This window comes from Nelumbo nucifera, chromosome 4 (genome assembly GCF_055504915.1).
Source record: "Nelumbo nucifera cultivar China Antique chromosome 4, China Antique-T2T, whole genome shotgun sequence".
Taxonomy (NCBI): Eukaryota; Viridiplantae; Streptophyta; class Magnoliopsida; order Proteales; family Nelumbonaceae; genus Nelumbo; species Nelumbo nucifera.
The window spans coordinates 312,972-330,469 of record NC_142652.1 but is presented as its reverse complement, the minus strand read 5'-3'; the positions used below and the strand labels follow the sequence as shown (position 1 = coordinate 330,469).

Here is a 17,498-nt window from a genome sequence, read left to right as displayed (position 1 = left end):
CAAAGCTGCCAATAATCACCAGATCAATAATCCTTGCTTAAAGACATCCAGACATGGTCCGGGTTCAGAGTTTTCTAAACGGGGAATTATCCAATGATAACATGCTGGTCTCTGTCATGGTGTGTTGCTGGGTTCTACTTCAGCAGCTGGTCTTATAAGCAGAAAGTAATTGATGTTAAGGAGACCTGAAAATCTGAAATTGGAATTCTGATGCTCTCTCTACCTTTGGATACTGTCACTCCCATAGAGTCTTTCACTGAGACCCCACCCAACCTAATACAGGCCCTACTGAAGCGCCATTAGTTGATCTCACTCTTCAATTTAACCTTCACCACAAGGTGAATGTAACCCTTACTGGTAACTTAAATTTGCGAAGCTCGAAGGAATTGCAGAGAAATTTGACTCACCACCTGCCTGAACCAATTCAGTTCTGTACCAACTAACCTTAAGCAGCCAATTAGCTTTTTTGTTTTTTTTTTTAATATTAGAATCTGGACATGTATAATTTGATGGAAGACGAAATTTTTACATCAAGTCCGAAGAGGCATATAGAATCTGGAGTGGTGGACTGTTCGTTCAATTTAATGGTCAAATTTGTGCTTGAAAGATATTATAATTCGGCCTGCCTTTGAGTTCTGTTAGTCTGATAACAGCCAAGAAGAGAGAAGAAAGAAAGAGAGAGAGAAAGGAGGAGGAAAGGAGAGAAGAAAAGTCTAGTTCGAATTGGGGAAAAATTACTTCTCCCATTCAGCCAGGCATGTTTTATATTACTAATATAATGGAAAAGACACATGTGCCCTTATTTAAGCGAGGGACACTAGTTCTAATATAATATTACAGATCAGCAACCTCAACATAAGTATAAAGACAGAAATACCCCTACACTAACACTCCTCAAGCTGGTGAGTATATATCATATAATCCCAGCTTGTTACATATGTAATCCATTCTTCCCCGACTCAACCCTTTTGTAAATAAGTCTGCCCACTGGTTCCCTTTGTTAACATATGCAGTGTCTATCACTCCATTCAACACCTTCTCTCTCACAAAGTGACAGTCAACCTCTATGTGATTGGTTCTTTCATGAAACACCGGATTAGAAGAAATATGAACTGCAGCCTGATTGTCACAATAGAGCTTCATTGGAGTGTTAATATTGTATCCTATCTCCTGTAGAAGGTTCCTTAGCTACACTAATTCACAAGCAGTATGTGCCATAGCTCTATATTTTGCCTCTGCACTGCTTCTCACCACGACTGTCTGCTTCTTACTTTTCCATGTCACCAGATTACCCCCAAGAGTCAGCATCAGTATACCCTTCTATTTCAAGTTTTCCACCACTTTTGTATATCAAACCACGACCAGGGGCCCCTTTTAAATACCTCACAGTTCTTAGAACCGCATCCCAATGAGGAACCAGAGGTTTCTGCATGAATTGACCTACCACACTAATCGCAAATGAAATATCTGGCCGAGTAATGGTTAGGTAGTTCAGTTTACCTACAAGTCGCCGGTATCTGCCAGGGTCTTCAAACACTTTACCCATATCACTGCTCAGCTTAGTATTTGTTTCCATAGGTGTTTCAGCTGGTTTAGCACCTAACAAACCTGTTTCCTCCAGCAAATCAAGCACATATTTCCTCTGACACAAATTAATACCGTGCTTAGACCTTGCTAGTTTTATCCCCAAGAAATATTTCAATTTACCAAGGTCCTTTGTTTGAAAATGTTCCTGTAGAAAAGTCTTCAACCTATCAATGCCCATTTTATCATTCCCGGTAATAACAATATCATCTACATACGCCACCAATAGGATTTTTCCTGCTTAAGAGTCATGACTGAAGACTGAATGATCAACTTGGCACTATTTCATACCAAACATCTTTACCACCTCATTGAACCTACCAAATCATGCTCAAGGAGACTGTTTAAGCCCATAAATAGCCTTCTCTAGTTTGCATACCTTACCATCCTCCCCCTGAGCAACAAACTCTGGTGGTTGCTCCATATAGACCTCCTCGAGCAAATAACAATGCAAGAAAGCATTCTTGATATCAAGCTGATAGAGGGGCCAATCATACATAGCAACAAGAGAGATCACAACACGAACTGAACCTATCTTAGCAACTAGGGAGAAGGTCTCTGTGTAGTCAATACCATAGGTTTGGGAATACCCTTTTGCAACCAATCTAGCTTTCAGGCGCTCTACACTACCATCAGGTAAATACTTAACAGTATAAACCCACTTACAACAGACAGCCTGCTTCCCAGGAGGAAGAGTGGTGAGGTCCCAAGTATGATTATGAAGTAGAGCTGAGAGTTCTTCCATTGCACGGCACCACCCTAGAGAGGCAAGGGCTTCTTGGACATCCTTAGGGACAACAACTAAGGATAACAAAGAGATAGCGATGGGAAGAGGAAAGGTGAGTGAATGAAACATAATTAGAAATAGGATGAGGGGTACAAGTGCGTTTACCTTTCCGCAAGGCAATGGGAAGATCAAGATCTGATACTGGGTTTGGGGCTGGTGTGGAGACAACTGCCGGATCTGTCGACGGTGATGGAGCCGGAGGAGTAGCAACCGATACATGTGGGCGATGTGTATACACTTGACGGATAGGTGGGCGTTCAATAGGTGGTGGCACTGGAGGCAAGGACTTGGTCACAGCTGGAACAAGGGGAACAAAATCGACAACTAGAAGTGGAAGAGGGGGAGGTGATGAGGAGGAAGAAGCATCACCGGACCCCAAGAAAAACGGAGTAGACTCAAAGAAGGTAGCATCAACACACACAAAGGAACGTCGAGAACTAGGACGGTAACACTTATACCCTTTCTGGGTCCGAGAATAGCCAAGGAAGATGCACTATCGTGCATCTAACTTGTCCTTCCCGGGGCCTAGATTATGGATGAAACAGACACACCTAAAAACCCGAGGAGAAAGAGGAAACGGAGACAAGGTGGGAAACAAGGTAGTGAATGGGGAATGACCATCAAGGATAGATGTGGGCATCCGATTAATCAAGAAGCAAGAAGTAAGCACCACATCACTCCAAAAGGGTTTGGGAACATTCATGTGATGCATGAGGGATCGTGCTGTTTCCAAAAGATGATTCTTTCTCTCAGCCACCCCATTTTGTTGTGGGGTGTATGTACATGAGGTCTGATGTATGATGCCATGTTGGTCCAAGTATTATTGAAATGATGAAGATAAATATTCACGGCCATTATCAAAACGAAAAATTTTAATGTGAACACCAAATTGATTGCGAATCTCAGCATAAAATTTTTGGAAGATGGTAAACAATTCACTTCTTTCTTTCATTAAATAGAGCCACGTCATCCTTGAAAAATCATCAACAAAAATGACAAAATATCTATATCCATTGTATGACATCACTTTATAAGGACCCCAAACATTTGAATGAACCAAAGAAAAAGGACTCAACACACGGTTATCAACCCTAAAACTAAAGGGAACACGATGATGTTTCTCCAACTGACACGACTCAATCTAAAACAGAAAGTTGACTCAACGAAGGAACCAAAGATTTCAAAACTTTCAGCGAAGGATGACCAAATCGACAGTGCCATTGGAGAGGAGAGAGAGATGACTGGAGAGCTGTTGATGTTCTTCCACCACTGTCAAGATAATACAATCCACCAGCTTCATGCCCTCCACCAATTTTCATCCCCGTCTTGAGATCCTGAAAAACACACATAGAAGGGTAAAAAGTAATAGAGCAATTAAGTGACTTGGTCAGCTTACTAACAGACATAAGGTTAAACGGAAATTTAGGGACATACAAAACCGAGGATAAAGATAAGGGGGTCAAGTGAACATTGCCAACACCACAAATCGAGGATGTGGAACCATTAGCAAGAGTAACAGATTGTGATGTTGAGCAATGAGAGAGGGAAGAAAACACACCTGGAGTCCCAGTCATGTGATCGGAGGCTCTAGAATCAATAATCCAGGGATTGGGTGTGGATGTCAAACAATCCATACCTGAATGTGCGAAAGTAGTTGTGTTCTGCTGAGATGTGGATTGGCAAACCTCTCATACTCATCACGGGGAATACTCACCATCTCCTTCCCGGGAACATTTGTGGATGTAGGAGGCATCTGATCAGCTGAACGATTCTCTTGTCTGAAACCGATGTCACTAGTGGCATGATTGGCCCAGGTTGAGGGTGGACCATGCAAGTCATAGCAATAATTAATGGTATGTCCATCCATTCCACAATGAGTACATCTCCTCGGACCCGAGCCACGTCCTCAACCACGGGCTCCCCCTGAATCTCTACTTCCAGTACGACCACCACTATGGTTATATGTAGGTCCACCACCACCACTCTGGCCATATACCGGACCACTGCTACCACCATGGCCAGATTGAGCTTCTCGACCTCCACCTCTAACACCACGGCCCCTTGACATTGCAAAGGCTGATCTATCTGAGACATTAGAGTTCTCAGTAGATCCAATGGAAGTCCTTCGAAGTCAAGCAAACACCTCCTCTTAGGAAGGGAGAGCTGACCCTCTTAGTATCTGAGCCCACACTAGTTCATACTCAGATTTCAGCCCCACCAAAAATCGTGTCACACCAAGTTGTTCTCTCTGTTGTTGCTGAATTTTGACATCAAAAGTGAGGGGGTGATAAACATTCAACTCATCATGAATGTTTCTCATACTAGCATTGTACTCATCAAGACTCTGATTGCCTTGTTGCAGATTAAAGTATTCCTGATACAACTGATATACTCTGGTTGTATTGTCTTGACCAGAATACAACTTCTTAGCATGGTCTCACACATCTTTGGCAGTGTCAAGAAACATGAAATTTACACTAATCTTGGGTTCCATACTGTTCCATAACCACGTGATAATTTGTGCATCCTCTTGTTCCCAGTCTTCATACTCATGAGAATCAGTGGAGGGTTTCTCCTCCCTTATGTGTTTCACCTTCTTCTTTGCCTACAGAAAAAGTTCTACAGATTTAGCCCAAGGTACATAATTCTCTCAATTCAGTTTAATGGAGGTCATTTGAACATTCAGGTAGTCAGCAGGTATCATCACATTAGATTTGCTATCACTGTTATCTCCCATTGCTGAATTCTATTACTACTGAATTCGGCACACTGCACACTACTTGATCACACTAATCACACTGGTTTCAGCACTTGTTATTGCTGAAAGTTGCACTCCTTACACCACAAACCTTACCCTACGACTATCTGAAATCTCACCACTATATGAGAACCACTCCCCCTTCGAATCACAAAAAAAACAGCATAAACCCTAGCACACAGTCTGAAATCCCATCATACGATCTGAAACATTCTTCCTATTTGATTTATAACAAAAAAATATGCATAGAAAACTCTTTCCTCATCACCCGAAAAACAAAGCACACAAGAAGAAAATCAGTTCACACAAGACACCCACTGCACCACACGAATCAACCCTCTTCTCTTCATTGATTAGAGGAGGGCTTCTTAGAGACCACAACAACCGACCACGAACAGCACAACTGGAGGCATAGAAACCTCCAAGGGAAGAGGGCAACCACTCCTTTTCAGCCCTTTCCCTTATCTCCAATCGATGGCAGAGAAATCAAGAGAAAACCCTAGATTGAGTGCGCAGAAAACAGAAATCTGGGCAGATCCTAGTTGCTTAGTTGAGCTCCGATACCATATTATAATTCGGCCTGCCTTTGAGTTCTGTTAGTCTGATAACAGCCTAGAAGAGAGAAGAAGAAAGAAGAAAGAAAGAGAGAGAAAGAAAGGAGGAGAAAAGGAGAGGAGAAAAGTCTGGTTCGAATTGGGGAAAATTACTTCTCCCATTCGGCTTGACATGTTTTATATTACTAATATAATGGAAAAGACACGTGCCCTTATTTAAGTGAGGGACACTAGTTCTAATATAATATTACAGATCAGCAACCTCAACATAAGTATAAAGACAGAAATACCCCTACACTAACAAAAGACGAACCAGAAATTGAAAGAGCTTCTCTAATGTCACACTCAGAACTCTGATTTCCAATATCCTTCTTCTCTCAATTGTTCCCTTTCCTCATGTAGAGATTTCTAAAATCTCCGATGGATGCTCCTTTCGCTGCTTATATAGACATCAATCAATTTTCTCTTCAGAAAATTCTGTCCTTTTGTATTTTCAACCTCAGAACTTCTTTTCTTCATTGTGATATTCTTCAATCTTAGCCAAGGTTCTAAATATCGATATGCCGGTAGGGCGTATGCGGCGGTATCGGTACTGTTTTTTTTTTTTTTTTTCAAAACTGGTTCAGGGGGGGGGGGGCGGTTTAAGGCTCCTCCACCCCTGAACCGGTCAGAACCCCGATACACCCTTTGTAGGGGTATTATCGGGGGGCTCCCAATATGAAACGTATCGGCCAATACGGGCCGATACATGTCGATTTTTTGAACCTTGATCTTAGCAACTTAGTTTATAACACATGACGACAATGGGTAAATGTAAATGAAATCTCTAATTTTTATCTGTTGTTTTTTCCTTTTCTTATTACTATTTCTATTTTAACCATGGAAATAAGGAGAGGGAAAAATGGAAGTCTATGAAATCGAATAGAAAACAAAAAAGAAAGCTAAGTGATTCACTAACTCTTTGAGATTCAAGAGTTGGGAGATCTTTAGAAACCCTAATTTGCTTTGTTTTGAAAATTTGAAGAAGAAGAATAAGGGTAAAATAGTCTTTTCCATCTTCCATTAACTGATGCTGGCTATTGTCAATTGTCAGAAAACTTAGGGGTCCATTTACTAAAAATAGGGGTAGTTTAAGTATTTTACCCTTGAAATAATGCAATTGGAAAAGAAATAAAGAGATTGAAATTTCGATATGCTTGAATTTGTTTTTTGATAAATCAACTTGAATATGTTTTATATGTTATGTTTATGTATTATGATTTGAGCTAATAGGCTTTTAAAATATTTGTTTTGAATTAACGTTTGCATTTTTTTTTATTTAAGGCTGAGCTATTTTTTTAATGTTTTCTTGATGTATTTGATTTTTTTACTTTTTTTGTGTTTTGACATTTTTTGCATATTTTGAATTTTTTAAAAGCTTGTGCCTTGTTTCAAAAAGGTGCACACCTCGCCTTGCACCTTGGGCGCAAACATCCCTTTGTGATTTTTTTGCACCTTGCACTTTTTTTTGGGAAAGGAGAATGACTGGTAGTAGGTAAAATTAGCAAGACAACTCAACTTTGACCAATTGGTTGTTGAAGGGGATTTAGGAATGAAATTAAGAGATTCAAATGGCTAAATTGTAATAATGACCCTGAGGATCCAATGGGAAAGGAGAACGGTTAATAGGATGACGAATACTTTAGCCAAACAAGGGGTTAATACGGATCAAATGTTTTGGGCTTATTTGTATGTTCTCTGTATTTCGTTCTTTAGACTCAGTTTGGAAGGGTAGAACAAATAGAAATATGTAGAGTGCAAAATCCTGTATTTTGTATTGTTCTGTTTGTATTTGCACTGTACATATTTTTATGTACTCTTTCCAAACTGAGCCTTATACTATGTGGCAGGTTGCACTTGCACCTATTACCTCTTGTGGGGTCTCTTGTATTGATTGTTGTTTCTAGTTTCATTGAATAAAATATTGAAGTTTATTTATTAGTAAAAATAAGAGAGAAAGCTCCAGGGTCTAAAGCATAGTTTTGAATACCGATTCAGAAAAGAAACCGCTTTGACCACCGGTTCCCAGGTCAAGTGTCCGATTGAAGTTTGGCTGGATGGCTTTGGGGTCTATAACCGGGCCTGGACCCATGACTGGTTCCTGGGTCAACCAGTCTCTGGCTGTCCAGGCTGGTCCAGCTTTCAAAACCATGGTCAATAGGGCTGAGCTATTTTTACATATCGAAAGTTCTATTGAGAGATGCAAGAGGAGATTGGCAGGGTGGAAAGGGAGGTACTTATCTAAACGGGGATTGGTAATCTTAATCCCAAGCGTTCTCTCCGGTTTGCCACACTTTTTATCTGTCACTATTCTCACTACCGGCTTCAGTTGCTAGTGTGCAAGAAAAACTGAGGGTATTTCCTCTGGGAAGGTCCTAATGACGAAAGGAAAATTCACTTGACTGCATGGGATTCTATCTTCAAACCAAAAGAGCTGCATGGGTTGATGAATGATGCTCTGTTATGTAAATGGTTGTGGAGGTTTGGAGAGGAACCAATTCAGTAATGGTGCCAGGTTATTGAATGTGAATATGGAAGGTCTCGGACTGGGTCTCATTTATGCCACAACAATCCTATAGCACTAGTGTATGGAATGGAATCATAACTCATCTTCCGTTGTTTCAGCAAAACTTGAGGGGATGAAAGCAGAGCTCTGTTTTGGAAGGACATCTAGTGTTCAGATCAGCCTTTGGCAGAAGTGTGTCCCACTATTTTTTTCATTAGTTCTGAACAAGGAAGATGTTGTTAGGGAGTTATTTGAGTTGACAAATGGCTAGGTTGATAAGGAAGTGATGCCACTTTGATGATAGAAAAATTGTGGGGGTGGAATGAAACTTCTGTTTGTGAGTTTGTTAGTAAAGGGAAAATCCATCATATGGATGGCCGAACCATGCTAGATGGCTGGGCAAAATTAAAAAAAAAAATTCTTTCACACTTTCGGGAATTGTATTCATCGTTTTAGAAAAAACCGCATTTTTCTAGGATCGTTCTTGCACCGAAACTGGACCAATTTAAAACCAAAAGAAAGGGAAAAGTATACCTGATACGGATTCCACAAATGTAGCTCCCAAAGTGGTAGTTCATGTCCAAAGAGAGTTCCAAAACCAGCTTCCACTGAAGATGGCACAGCTTGAATTGAAGCCGGTTCAGCAACATAGTTTTTCAGCAAAAACTACAATCCAACTGCTTGGATCAAGCAAGGGAGGTGAGCATGAATTGAATATGATATTTTCTTAAAAAATCAGAAGTCAGAACTGATCTTTATCAGTTCAAGAACTGGAGGTCGAATTAGGGTTTCTGGGGCGGCAAGAGCAAAAAGAGAGAACTGAGAGCAGATTGATAACTGGAGCAGTTCGCCCTCCTCCTTTTATAAGCCTTAAAGATCACCACTCCTAATCGAATTAGGAGGTTTCTAATCCAAATATTTATTTGGATTTGGACTCTCTAAGTGGATAAGACTTATCCTCTTATCCTAATGGCTGATCTAGACCCATAACCAAACCCATATTCGCCCAAGTCACATGACAGCTTAAGTTGTCATGTGACCACTTGATTAATCTAATTAATCATGGGCTTTAGGCCCATTAAGCAAATGACTCACGTTCCTAGGTAGTTGCTGGCCCATTTGATTCTCTTTGTATGGTATGGGACCCCAACAATGGCCTCACATTAGTCCATATGGGTTCGGCCTAATTTCTGTGAAGAAACCTAGCCGAATTCACTGTCAAGTATAGTGAACCCCTGAGTCCATCAGAATGGGCTCTTAATGGGCCCAACATTTACATTAAATGATCATTGAATCCAGCCATCCTATAAAGGCCCAAGGACAATGGACTTAAGTGAGATATAGTCCATCAAGTAAAACAACCCTAAATGGTCTCTTACACTTAACCTCTCAGCCATAATGATCAAACACTGCCTGACAGGGAAGGACCTCTCCCCTGGCTGCTAGGTGTAGTGTTGCATTTTCTACTTGGGTGGGTCCCGGGAATTAAAACCTTTTGCAAACATTTTTTCTTAAAACATAATATATATATTATCATAAATATATTTTGCAAAAAAATCCCAAACACGGTTGAAATCAATTGCCAGCAGTTTTGGTTTTCATATCAGAGAGTGCAATCCCAATCATTCACTTTGTCCAACAAAGGGGTTGATCCTGTCACTATGATCGCCCACTCGAGTGAATTCTTAAACTGCCCCAACATACCCAGGTTTTGACCCCCGAAGGATCTCACTGATTGGCATATCAAAGACACCCAATCCGACACCCAATGCAGTACCATAATCGAGTCTAGGGGTTATGTGTAACTTTCCAGTTTTGCCCACCAATTATAACATGAAACAATTATGTACTTTTATTCATTTACAATAAATGAATATATACATCAATCTGATTGGAGTTAAGGGCATACACTGTCTAATGGTTAGTTTGATTGTGTTTTGGTGTAATCGTTTAGGTAATTAAGAGTTTTATTTCTTACATTATTTAAATTCATTTCTGAAACTTGGAAGGATAGGGTCAGGCGGTCAGCAGAGTTCAAAGGAACATAGGAATAGCTCAAATGGGTTATAAAATGAGAGGTTCATTTGGAAGTGGCTAGCAATTATAATGTTTAGTAGCATGTCATCATTATCTTCATCATATAAGCCTTGTCCCGACTACATGAATCCTCACCATTCTGTTCTGTTCTGTGCCTAATTCACATCCTGTTTGATTTGCAGCTTTATGTTCATGGTGAAAAATTCAATCAGCCAATATTCTTTTGCAACAACATCTCAGGTCTTCTTGAACCTGTAAGTGTGTGTGTGTGAGAGAGAGAGAGTGTGTGTGTGTGTTTGTGTGTGATTTTTTTTCTTGATCTGTAATTTCAGGTTGTGCCAGACGATCAGCACAGGGCTCTTTACTCGACTCACTCATTCAAGATCGTGTTCAAGGAGGGGGGTTGCGGAACTTTTGTCCCTCTATTTTTAAATCTGATTGCTTCAGTGAAACAATACAGTCAATACTTTGCTCATTCTGTATCTGAGACAGCACCTCGTTTGGATCCTTTACAAGCAGCTCAAACGCCAGTTGAGGAAATGATGAGACACGCGTAAGTACACTCATTGTGGCTGTTGAAGTTTTTCATCTTTGTATTGTATTGGTATTAGAAAAGGATAATGAAATTTCATTTCCGACACAGGTATGTTGATCCAAATGATCCTACAAGAATATTTTTGCAACAACCCACAACAGAGTCTCAATTGAGGCGGCGCACATATCAATCCCAGCCGGTGGATCATTTCTAATGATTTGCTTTGTAGAAAAATGTTTTTTTGTCAACAAGTTAATTGACTATTCTCTTTACTTTGCGTTTGGTGTTGTAAAAAAAATCCTTATAGCAATTAAGAACTTTATAGAAACTGACAATACAATATACATGTTCAAAAGCTTGTGCCTTCAAATGTTGTCTTGAAATAGCCAAGTTTCAAATTATTGGGCGTTATGTATATTCTGGTTGCTGATACGTCTAATACTAAATTCTAATATTTCGACTTTTTACATTTAAAATGCTTGATAAGAATGTTTACATTAAATAGCCAAAGTTCAAATTATTTGGCGTTACGTATATTCTGGTTGCCGATACGTCAAATACTAAACTTTAATATTTCAACTTTTTACTTTGATAAGATTTTTTTTATATATAAATGAAAAGAGAAGTAAAAACTAAGAAAGGGAGATAAAAGGGTCTAGACTTTAGCCATCTAGGAGGGGAGTTCCAGATACAACGATCAACCAAAAACCAGTCTCCTGGTCGATGATACGAGCTGTCAAAGTATAGGACCTCTGGGGCTTATGAACAAAATTTACAACAGAAAACAACTTGGTCAAATTCCTAATTTTATAAATTAAAAAAGAAAATCGCCAAGATATGATAGCTTCATATCCTTTTAGAGCCGCCACCATCACTTTAGCATCAGACATAATTGTTAACTCCCTCCAACCTCTATCATTAGACAGAAACAGTTTCCAAAATTGCTGCAAATTCAGCTTCAATTGGGTTCTGGACAAAACTCACCTTGCCCCCTATAACAACAGTAAAATTAAGTAAGCTATCATAGATGCAAATTCCATAGGTCCCACACTTATCTTTTATTTTTCTGTTCTAACCAGCAATGGAATGGGCCTCTTGCAATTTATATAATAAAGTTGACCTTATCGCCTTTGCTTCTTCCTCTTAAATGTCTCATTCACTTTAATTTTTTTACAGGTACATATTATTTTAAATAACTATCCAAGTAAATATTCCCTCGGGCGACACTCTTTAATGCATCAACATGACTTCGTTTTTTTCTTTCTCCATTGCAAGTTTTTACATTCTAATTGTCTTCTGCCTAGTTTATGATAAACGTTCAAAGAAATGTTCACCATATATACCTTAAACTTAGTCTCATTTACTTTTTCTAACTTCATGTTTTATATTTTGTAAGTTTTTTGTATGCTATCTTTTGTCAATTTCTAACATGCCCATTTTTCCTTGATTGTACTTTAACCTCTTTAATCCGCCACTAAGGCCCTGTTTGGTTCTCGGGAATAGGGGTCTGGAATCGGAATCGACATGGGTTGGTTGGGTGGAATCGGAATCCCATTTTTATTCCTGCTGGACCCATTTGAGGGAATGGCCATTCCCTGCCCCTCCTTTGGGAATGAAATCCTATTCCTGCTGATTCCAGTTTCCATTCCCATTCCTGTCTGAACCAAAAATATCATGGGAATGGACCATTCTGATTCCGACTCTGCAGGATTCTGATTCTGACTCCGACTGCGAACCAAATGGACCCCAAGTAATAATTGTTTAGAGTCATATAGTACATCTAGGTCAGGGGTGGAGCTAGGAAATTTTCATGAAGGGGGCCAAAATCTAAGGTGGATTGGGGGAGGGGGGAGGAACAAATATGGATGGTCATAAGGGGGCCAACCCATTGGAGTGGGGAATAGGGGAGGGGGAAATTTACATGAAATAGTGGGGACTTTTGGGCCATAGGGGGGGCCACGGCTCCCCTGGGTTCCCCCCTAGCTCCGCCCCTGATCCCTGATGGAAGGACAAATTAGAAAGGATACTTCTAAGGGGATAAAGGTCAATTTACCACCAAATGACAATAACTTGCCATGATAACCAACCACTCTATTAACCACTTTAGATATATTAAAAAAAGGGTAAATTGTTGAAACCTCCCTTGAAGTTTTTGATCATTGCTGAAACCTCCCTTCAAGAGTTTTTTTTTTTTTTGGTAAAAATCCTTTCTATTAAGAGAACTGGAGAACAATTAGGATTACAACACTAAAGACTAAAATCAACAACAAAGGAAAAAATATAGAAACAACACAAACCAACACAAGCACTAAACGATAGATCTTCCAAAAAAATTGACCAATCCAGATGGGACAAGCATCCATCTAGCAGTTCAAACTTGCAAGACCCATTTTTGGTGCAACATGAGCAGCTTTATTTGCTGAAGCCTAATTATTGAGAACACAACATTAAACTTCACAGCCAACATTAATCCATCTAGGATCAAGAAAGATAATTCTGAGTTTAGGGAGGTATCCGAGCTAAAGAGATGGCCAACAACAGCCCAGCAATCACTCTCAATGATGACTCGAGACAAACCCAAATCATTTGCAAAGACCAATCCTTCAAAAACTACCACTTCTTCTATTAAGAGAGGTGAGGAAGCGACTACAACACAACATTTAACTGCAAGCATAGACCTGGGCCAGTCTTTAACCACCACCCCAACAATGACAACTTGGGAAGACAACAAAAGGCACCATCCACATTTATTTTTATCTAGCCCTTGCTCATTGGGGACCAAAAGGACATGCAACTTCAAACCCCTATATAGGGGTGGATTCGAGCCGAGCCAAGCCAAATAGTATGAGGCTCGAGCTCGGCTCGCCACGGTTGTGAAATAATGGTAGGATCCATCGTATGGACACCATAAAGGTTGCGGAATGGGTGGGCGAATTTCAAAAATTTTCCTACCTTCTTCCAACTGGGAATCGAATTCCCTAAATTTAGAATACAATATTCAAGGATCGTACTTGAACCATAATCGAACCAGATCTAAACCAAAGACAAGGGAGGGATTATACCTGATCCAGAGAAGCAGTATCTCCCAAAGTTGGTGTTCACGCCCAAAGAGGACACCAAGATCCGCTCCTGTTGAAGATGACACAGCAATAGGTGGAACGGAACCAGCAGAGTGCATCCTACACATTGGGTCCTTCGCAAGAACCCTCTGGAAACTCTGAGCACCAAATCTTTTTAGTTTTTTCTGCAAAACTGATGACAAGAATTGATTTCTTGATTTCTTTCTTCTTCAAAGATCGAATCTTGTCAGAAAGAATGGCGGCGGCTGGAGGAGGACTCCTGAAGTGAAGATGGCTGAAATCGCTTCTCTTCTCTCTAGAGTGTGTATGAGAACCAATCTCAATTCGCAGGATGTTCTCTTGCACACAAACCCTATGTTCGAATTCTGATTATGTTCTCTTAGGGTTTCTCCTCTTTTCTTCTTGATTAAGGAACCTCCTAAGGAGGAGTTATCCCAATCCAAATCAGTATTTGGATAGGGGATGATCTTAATCCTATCTACAGATTAAGTTAGCCTACTCCAGATCTTATTAGGAGGTTACCAGATTCCAATCTGATTTGAATTTGGTCTTCCAGAGTGGATAAGGTTAAAGGCCCAATCCTTTTGCTAACTTTAATCCCAGATCCGCCCCATAGATGGGTGATCATATCAGCCCAGCTCAAAATGGGCTTTTGGCCCATTAAGTGTTCAGTGCTTACCTAGTTTCCAATCTGCTGCCCAGTTGGGCTTCTTTGTATGGCGTGGGACCTAAGCATTGATCTACACATCAGCCACATGGGTTTGGCCCAGCCTTTATTACAAGGCCTAGCCGAATTCACTGAGAAGCCTAGTGAACCCCTTGAGCCCATCATATGGACCCTATGGGCCCAACACTTACATTAAGTGGTCCCTGGGCCAAGCCATCTTATAAAAACCCAGGGACTGTGGGCATGTGCAAGATTAGCCCATCAGGTACTATCCTAAATGGCCTTACACTTAACCTCTCAGCCCATATTGATCAAGCACTGCCCGACAAGAGATGACCTCTCCCTCAGCTGCAAGGAACAGTGTTGTACTCTCCACTCACATGGATCCTGGGAATTAAAACCATTTGCAAACATTTCGAAACCGTATATATATATATATATATATATATATATATATATATATATATATATATTATATATCATATATAAATTTTGCAAAACAAAATTCCAACGATTGAAATCAACTACCGATAGTTTGGTTTCCGTCAGAGAGAGTGCATTCCCGATCATTACCTTTGTCCGACAAAGAAGCTAATCCTGTCACTATGATCACCTACTCAGATGAATTCTCAGACTGCCCCAACATGCCCAGGTTTTGACCCCCGCTAAGGATCTCACTGATTGGCATATCAAAGACAGCCCGATCTGACACTCAGTGAATTATCATAATCGAGTCTTGGGGTCAGGTGTAACTTTCTAGTTTTGCCCATCTGTCTCCAAGGCCCAAGGCAATACTTGAAATCTGGTCCGATTCAAGGATTCGAGTAATCCCATACTGCATGTGCCTAGGGTCTCACCCTGGTGGCTGAGACAGGCCATCCCAACACTTGGTGGCACACCAGTATCAGCCTTGGCAGGATGAATCTCCCCAGACTCATCCAATGGCTATGAACATTTAAAACTAACACGAGTCTCAATAAGTGTCCAGTTTTAGGGTCTTACATAGAATTATACCAAACAACATGAATCAAACATGCACTTTATTTATTTACACTAAATATCAAAAGTACATCAATTCAGATTGAAGCTAAGGGCATACAAAACTGTCAAACAGGTTGTATAAGGCTCAAGCTCAAGCTCGATTTGAGGAAAAATATTTTATAAAAATAAAAATATTATATATAAAAAATATTTTTATTTAATATTTAAAAATTTTAAGAATTATAATAATTAAGAATAATAATATTTTATTATATATTTTATTTTCTATCATTTTATTTTATATATATATATTCAAGCTCGACCCATTGCCACCCTACCCCTATACTAGAAGGGGGTGTTGGTGATGATGAAGCTACAAGATTTAGCACTTCCCTGAATTGCTTCCAGGCCCTATCTAAGACAGCTAAAGGATTTTTATTAGTATTGTTGAAAATACAATCATTCCTGTGAAGCCAGATGTTCCACATAGAAAAGTTGAGTACGTTAGAAGCTCCAACTTTCTATCATTTAAAGAATTAGCCAGTTGACAAACCACAATTTAAAAAGTCATTCATATTTTGATTTTGAGTGAAATTTGAGGGGATGAGAGATCCATCGTATGGACACCCAGATCTTGCGGAATTAGGGGGGCGAATTTCAAAAAATTTTCTCTCCCTTCAACTAGGAATCGCATTCCCTATTTTAGAAAAACATATTTTTCAAGGATCAATCTTGAACCATGAACCAAACCAGATCTGAACCAAAAGAAGTAGGAGGGAGGATGTACCTGATACTGAGAAATAGTATCTCCCAATGGAGGTGTTCACGCCCAAGGAAGGATCCAAAATCTGCTCCCACAGAAGATGGCGCAGTGCAGGATGGAGCAGAATCAGCAATGTTCTTCCAAAAGAACTTGACCCTTCGCAAGAATCAAATGGATGGCTTGTGAATACAGCTCCAATCAATCTTTTCCCAAAAGATTGGTATCAAGATCAGATCTTGAATTCTCCCAAGAACTGGAGATCGAACTGAAGGTAAGGGCGGCGGCAGTAACGAGGCGGCAAGAGAGTATTCGCAGGGTGCAGAATTCTCTCTTCTTGTGATTTCAACACTAAAGAGGATTTTTTATTATGTCTCTTCTAAAAGCTGCCACCCCCTCTTCTTTGTTAACCTAAAAGATCAGCTCCTAATCCAATTAGGAGTTGCTTATCCAAATCATATTTGGATCAGCCCTATCTTTAGGTGATAAGGATAAACCTTTATCTTATCTGTAGATTAGATTAGCTTTCTCCTAATCTTATTAGGAGGTTTCTAAATCTGAATGTGATTCAGATCTGGACTCTCTGAGTGGATAGGGTCTTGACCCTATCTTATCTGCTAATCCATCTCAGAATTCGCCCCATGATTAACTAATCAAATAGCCCAGTTCGAAATGGGCTTTAGGCCCATTAAGCTTATGTACTCACTTAACCTTCCTAACTGCTGCCCAGTTGGGCTTCCTTGTATGGCGTGGGACCCAAACATTGATCTACACATCAGCCACATGGGTTCAGCCTAGACTTTGTTACAAGGCCTGGCCGAATACACTGTTATGGACAGTGCACCCCCTGAAACCCATCTTATGGGCTCTAAGGGCCCAACACTTACCCTAAGTGGTCCCTGGGCCAAACCAATGCTCCTGCCCTGGGTTTGCCTGAAATCTGCTTACTACACACTGCCTGAGCAATGTCAGGATGAGTGCACAGCATGGCATACATGATGCTCCCTACGGTAGAGGCATAGGGAACTTCTTTCATGCCATCAATCTCCTCAAGAGTCTTGGGAGACATCTTCTTGGAGAGAGTGACTCCGTGCCTGAAAGGAACATTTCCTTTCTTGGAGTTTTCCATGCTATATCTTTTGACTATTTTGTCAATGTAAGCAGATTGTGATAATCCTATTATCCGCTTCGATCTATCTCTTTAGAGTCG

General features: G+C 40.2%; 1 protein-coding gene across 3 annotated transcripts in view; it reads left to right on the top strand.

The window, feature by feature from the left end:
• LOC104591947 (classical AGP protein) overlaps positions 1–11,215 on the top strand; it is a 29,792-nt gene extending 18,577 nt beyond the window's left edge. Inside the window, exons 3-5 of one of the 3 annotated variants that reach the window (XM_010251106.3) lie at positions 10,448–10,519; positions 10,598–10,818; positions 10,909–11,215. In XM_010251106.3, coding sequence (XP_010249408.1) covers positions 10,448–10,519; positions 10,598–10,818; positions 10,909–11,014 — 399 coding nt within the window. In that variant the 3' untranslated portion in view covers positions 11,015–11,215. The remainder of the gene's footprint in view (positions 1–10,447; positions 10,520–10,597; positions 10,819–10,908) is intronic. The other 2 variants (XM_088903692.1, XM_088903691.1) reach the window with 2 other exon arrangements.
• Positions 11,216–17,498: the final 6,283 nt, after the last annotated feature.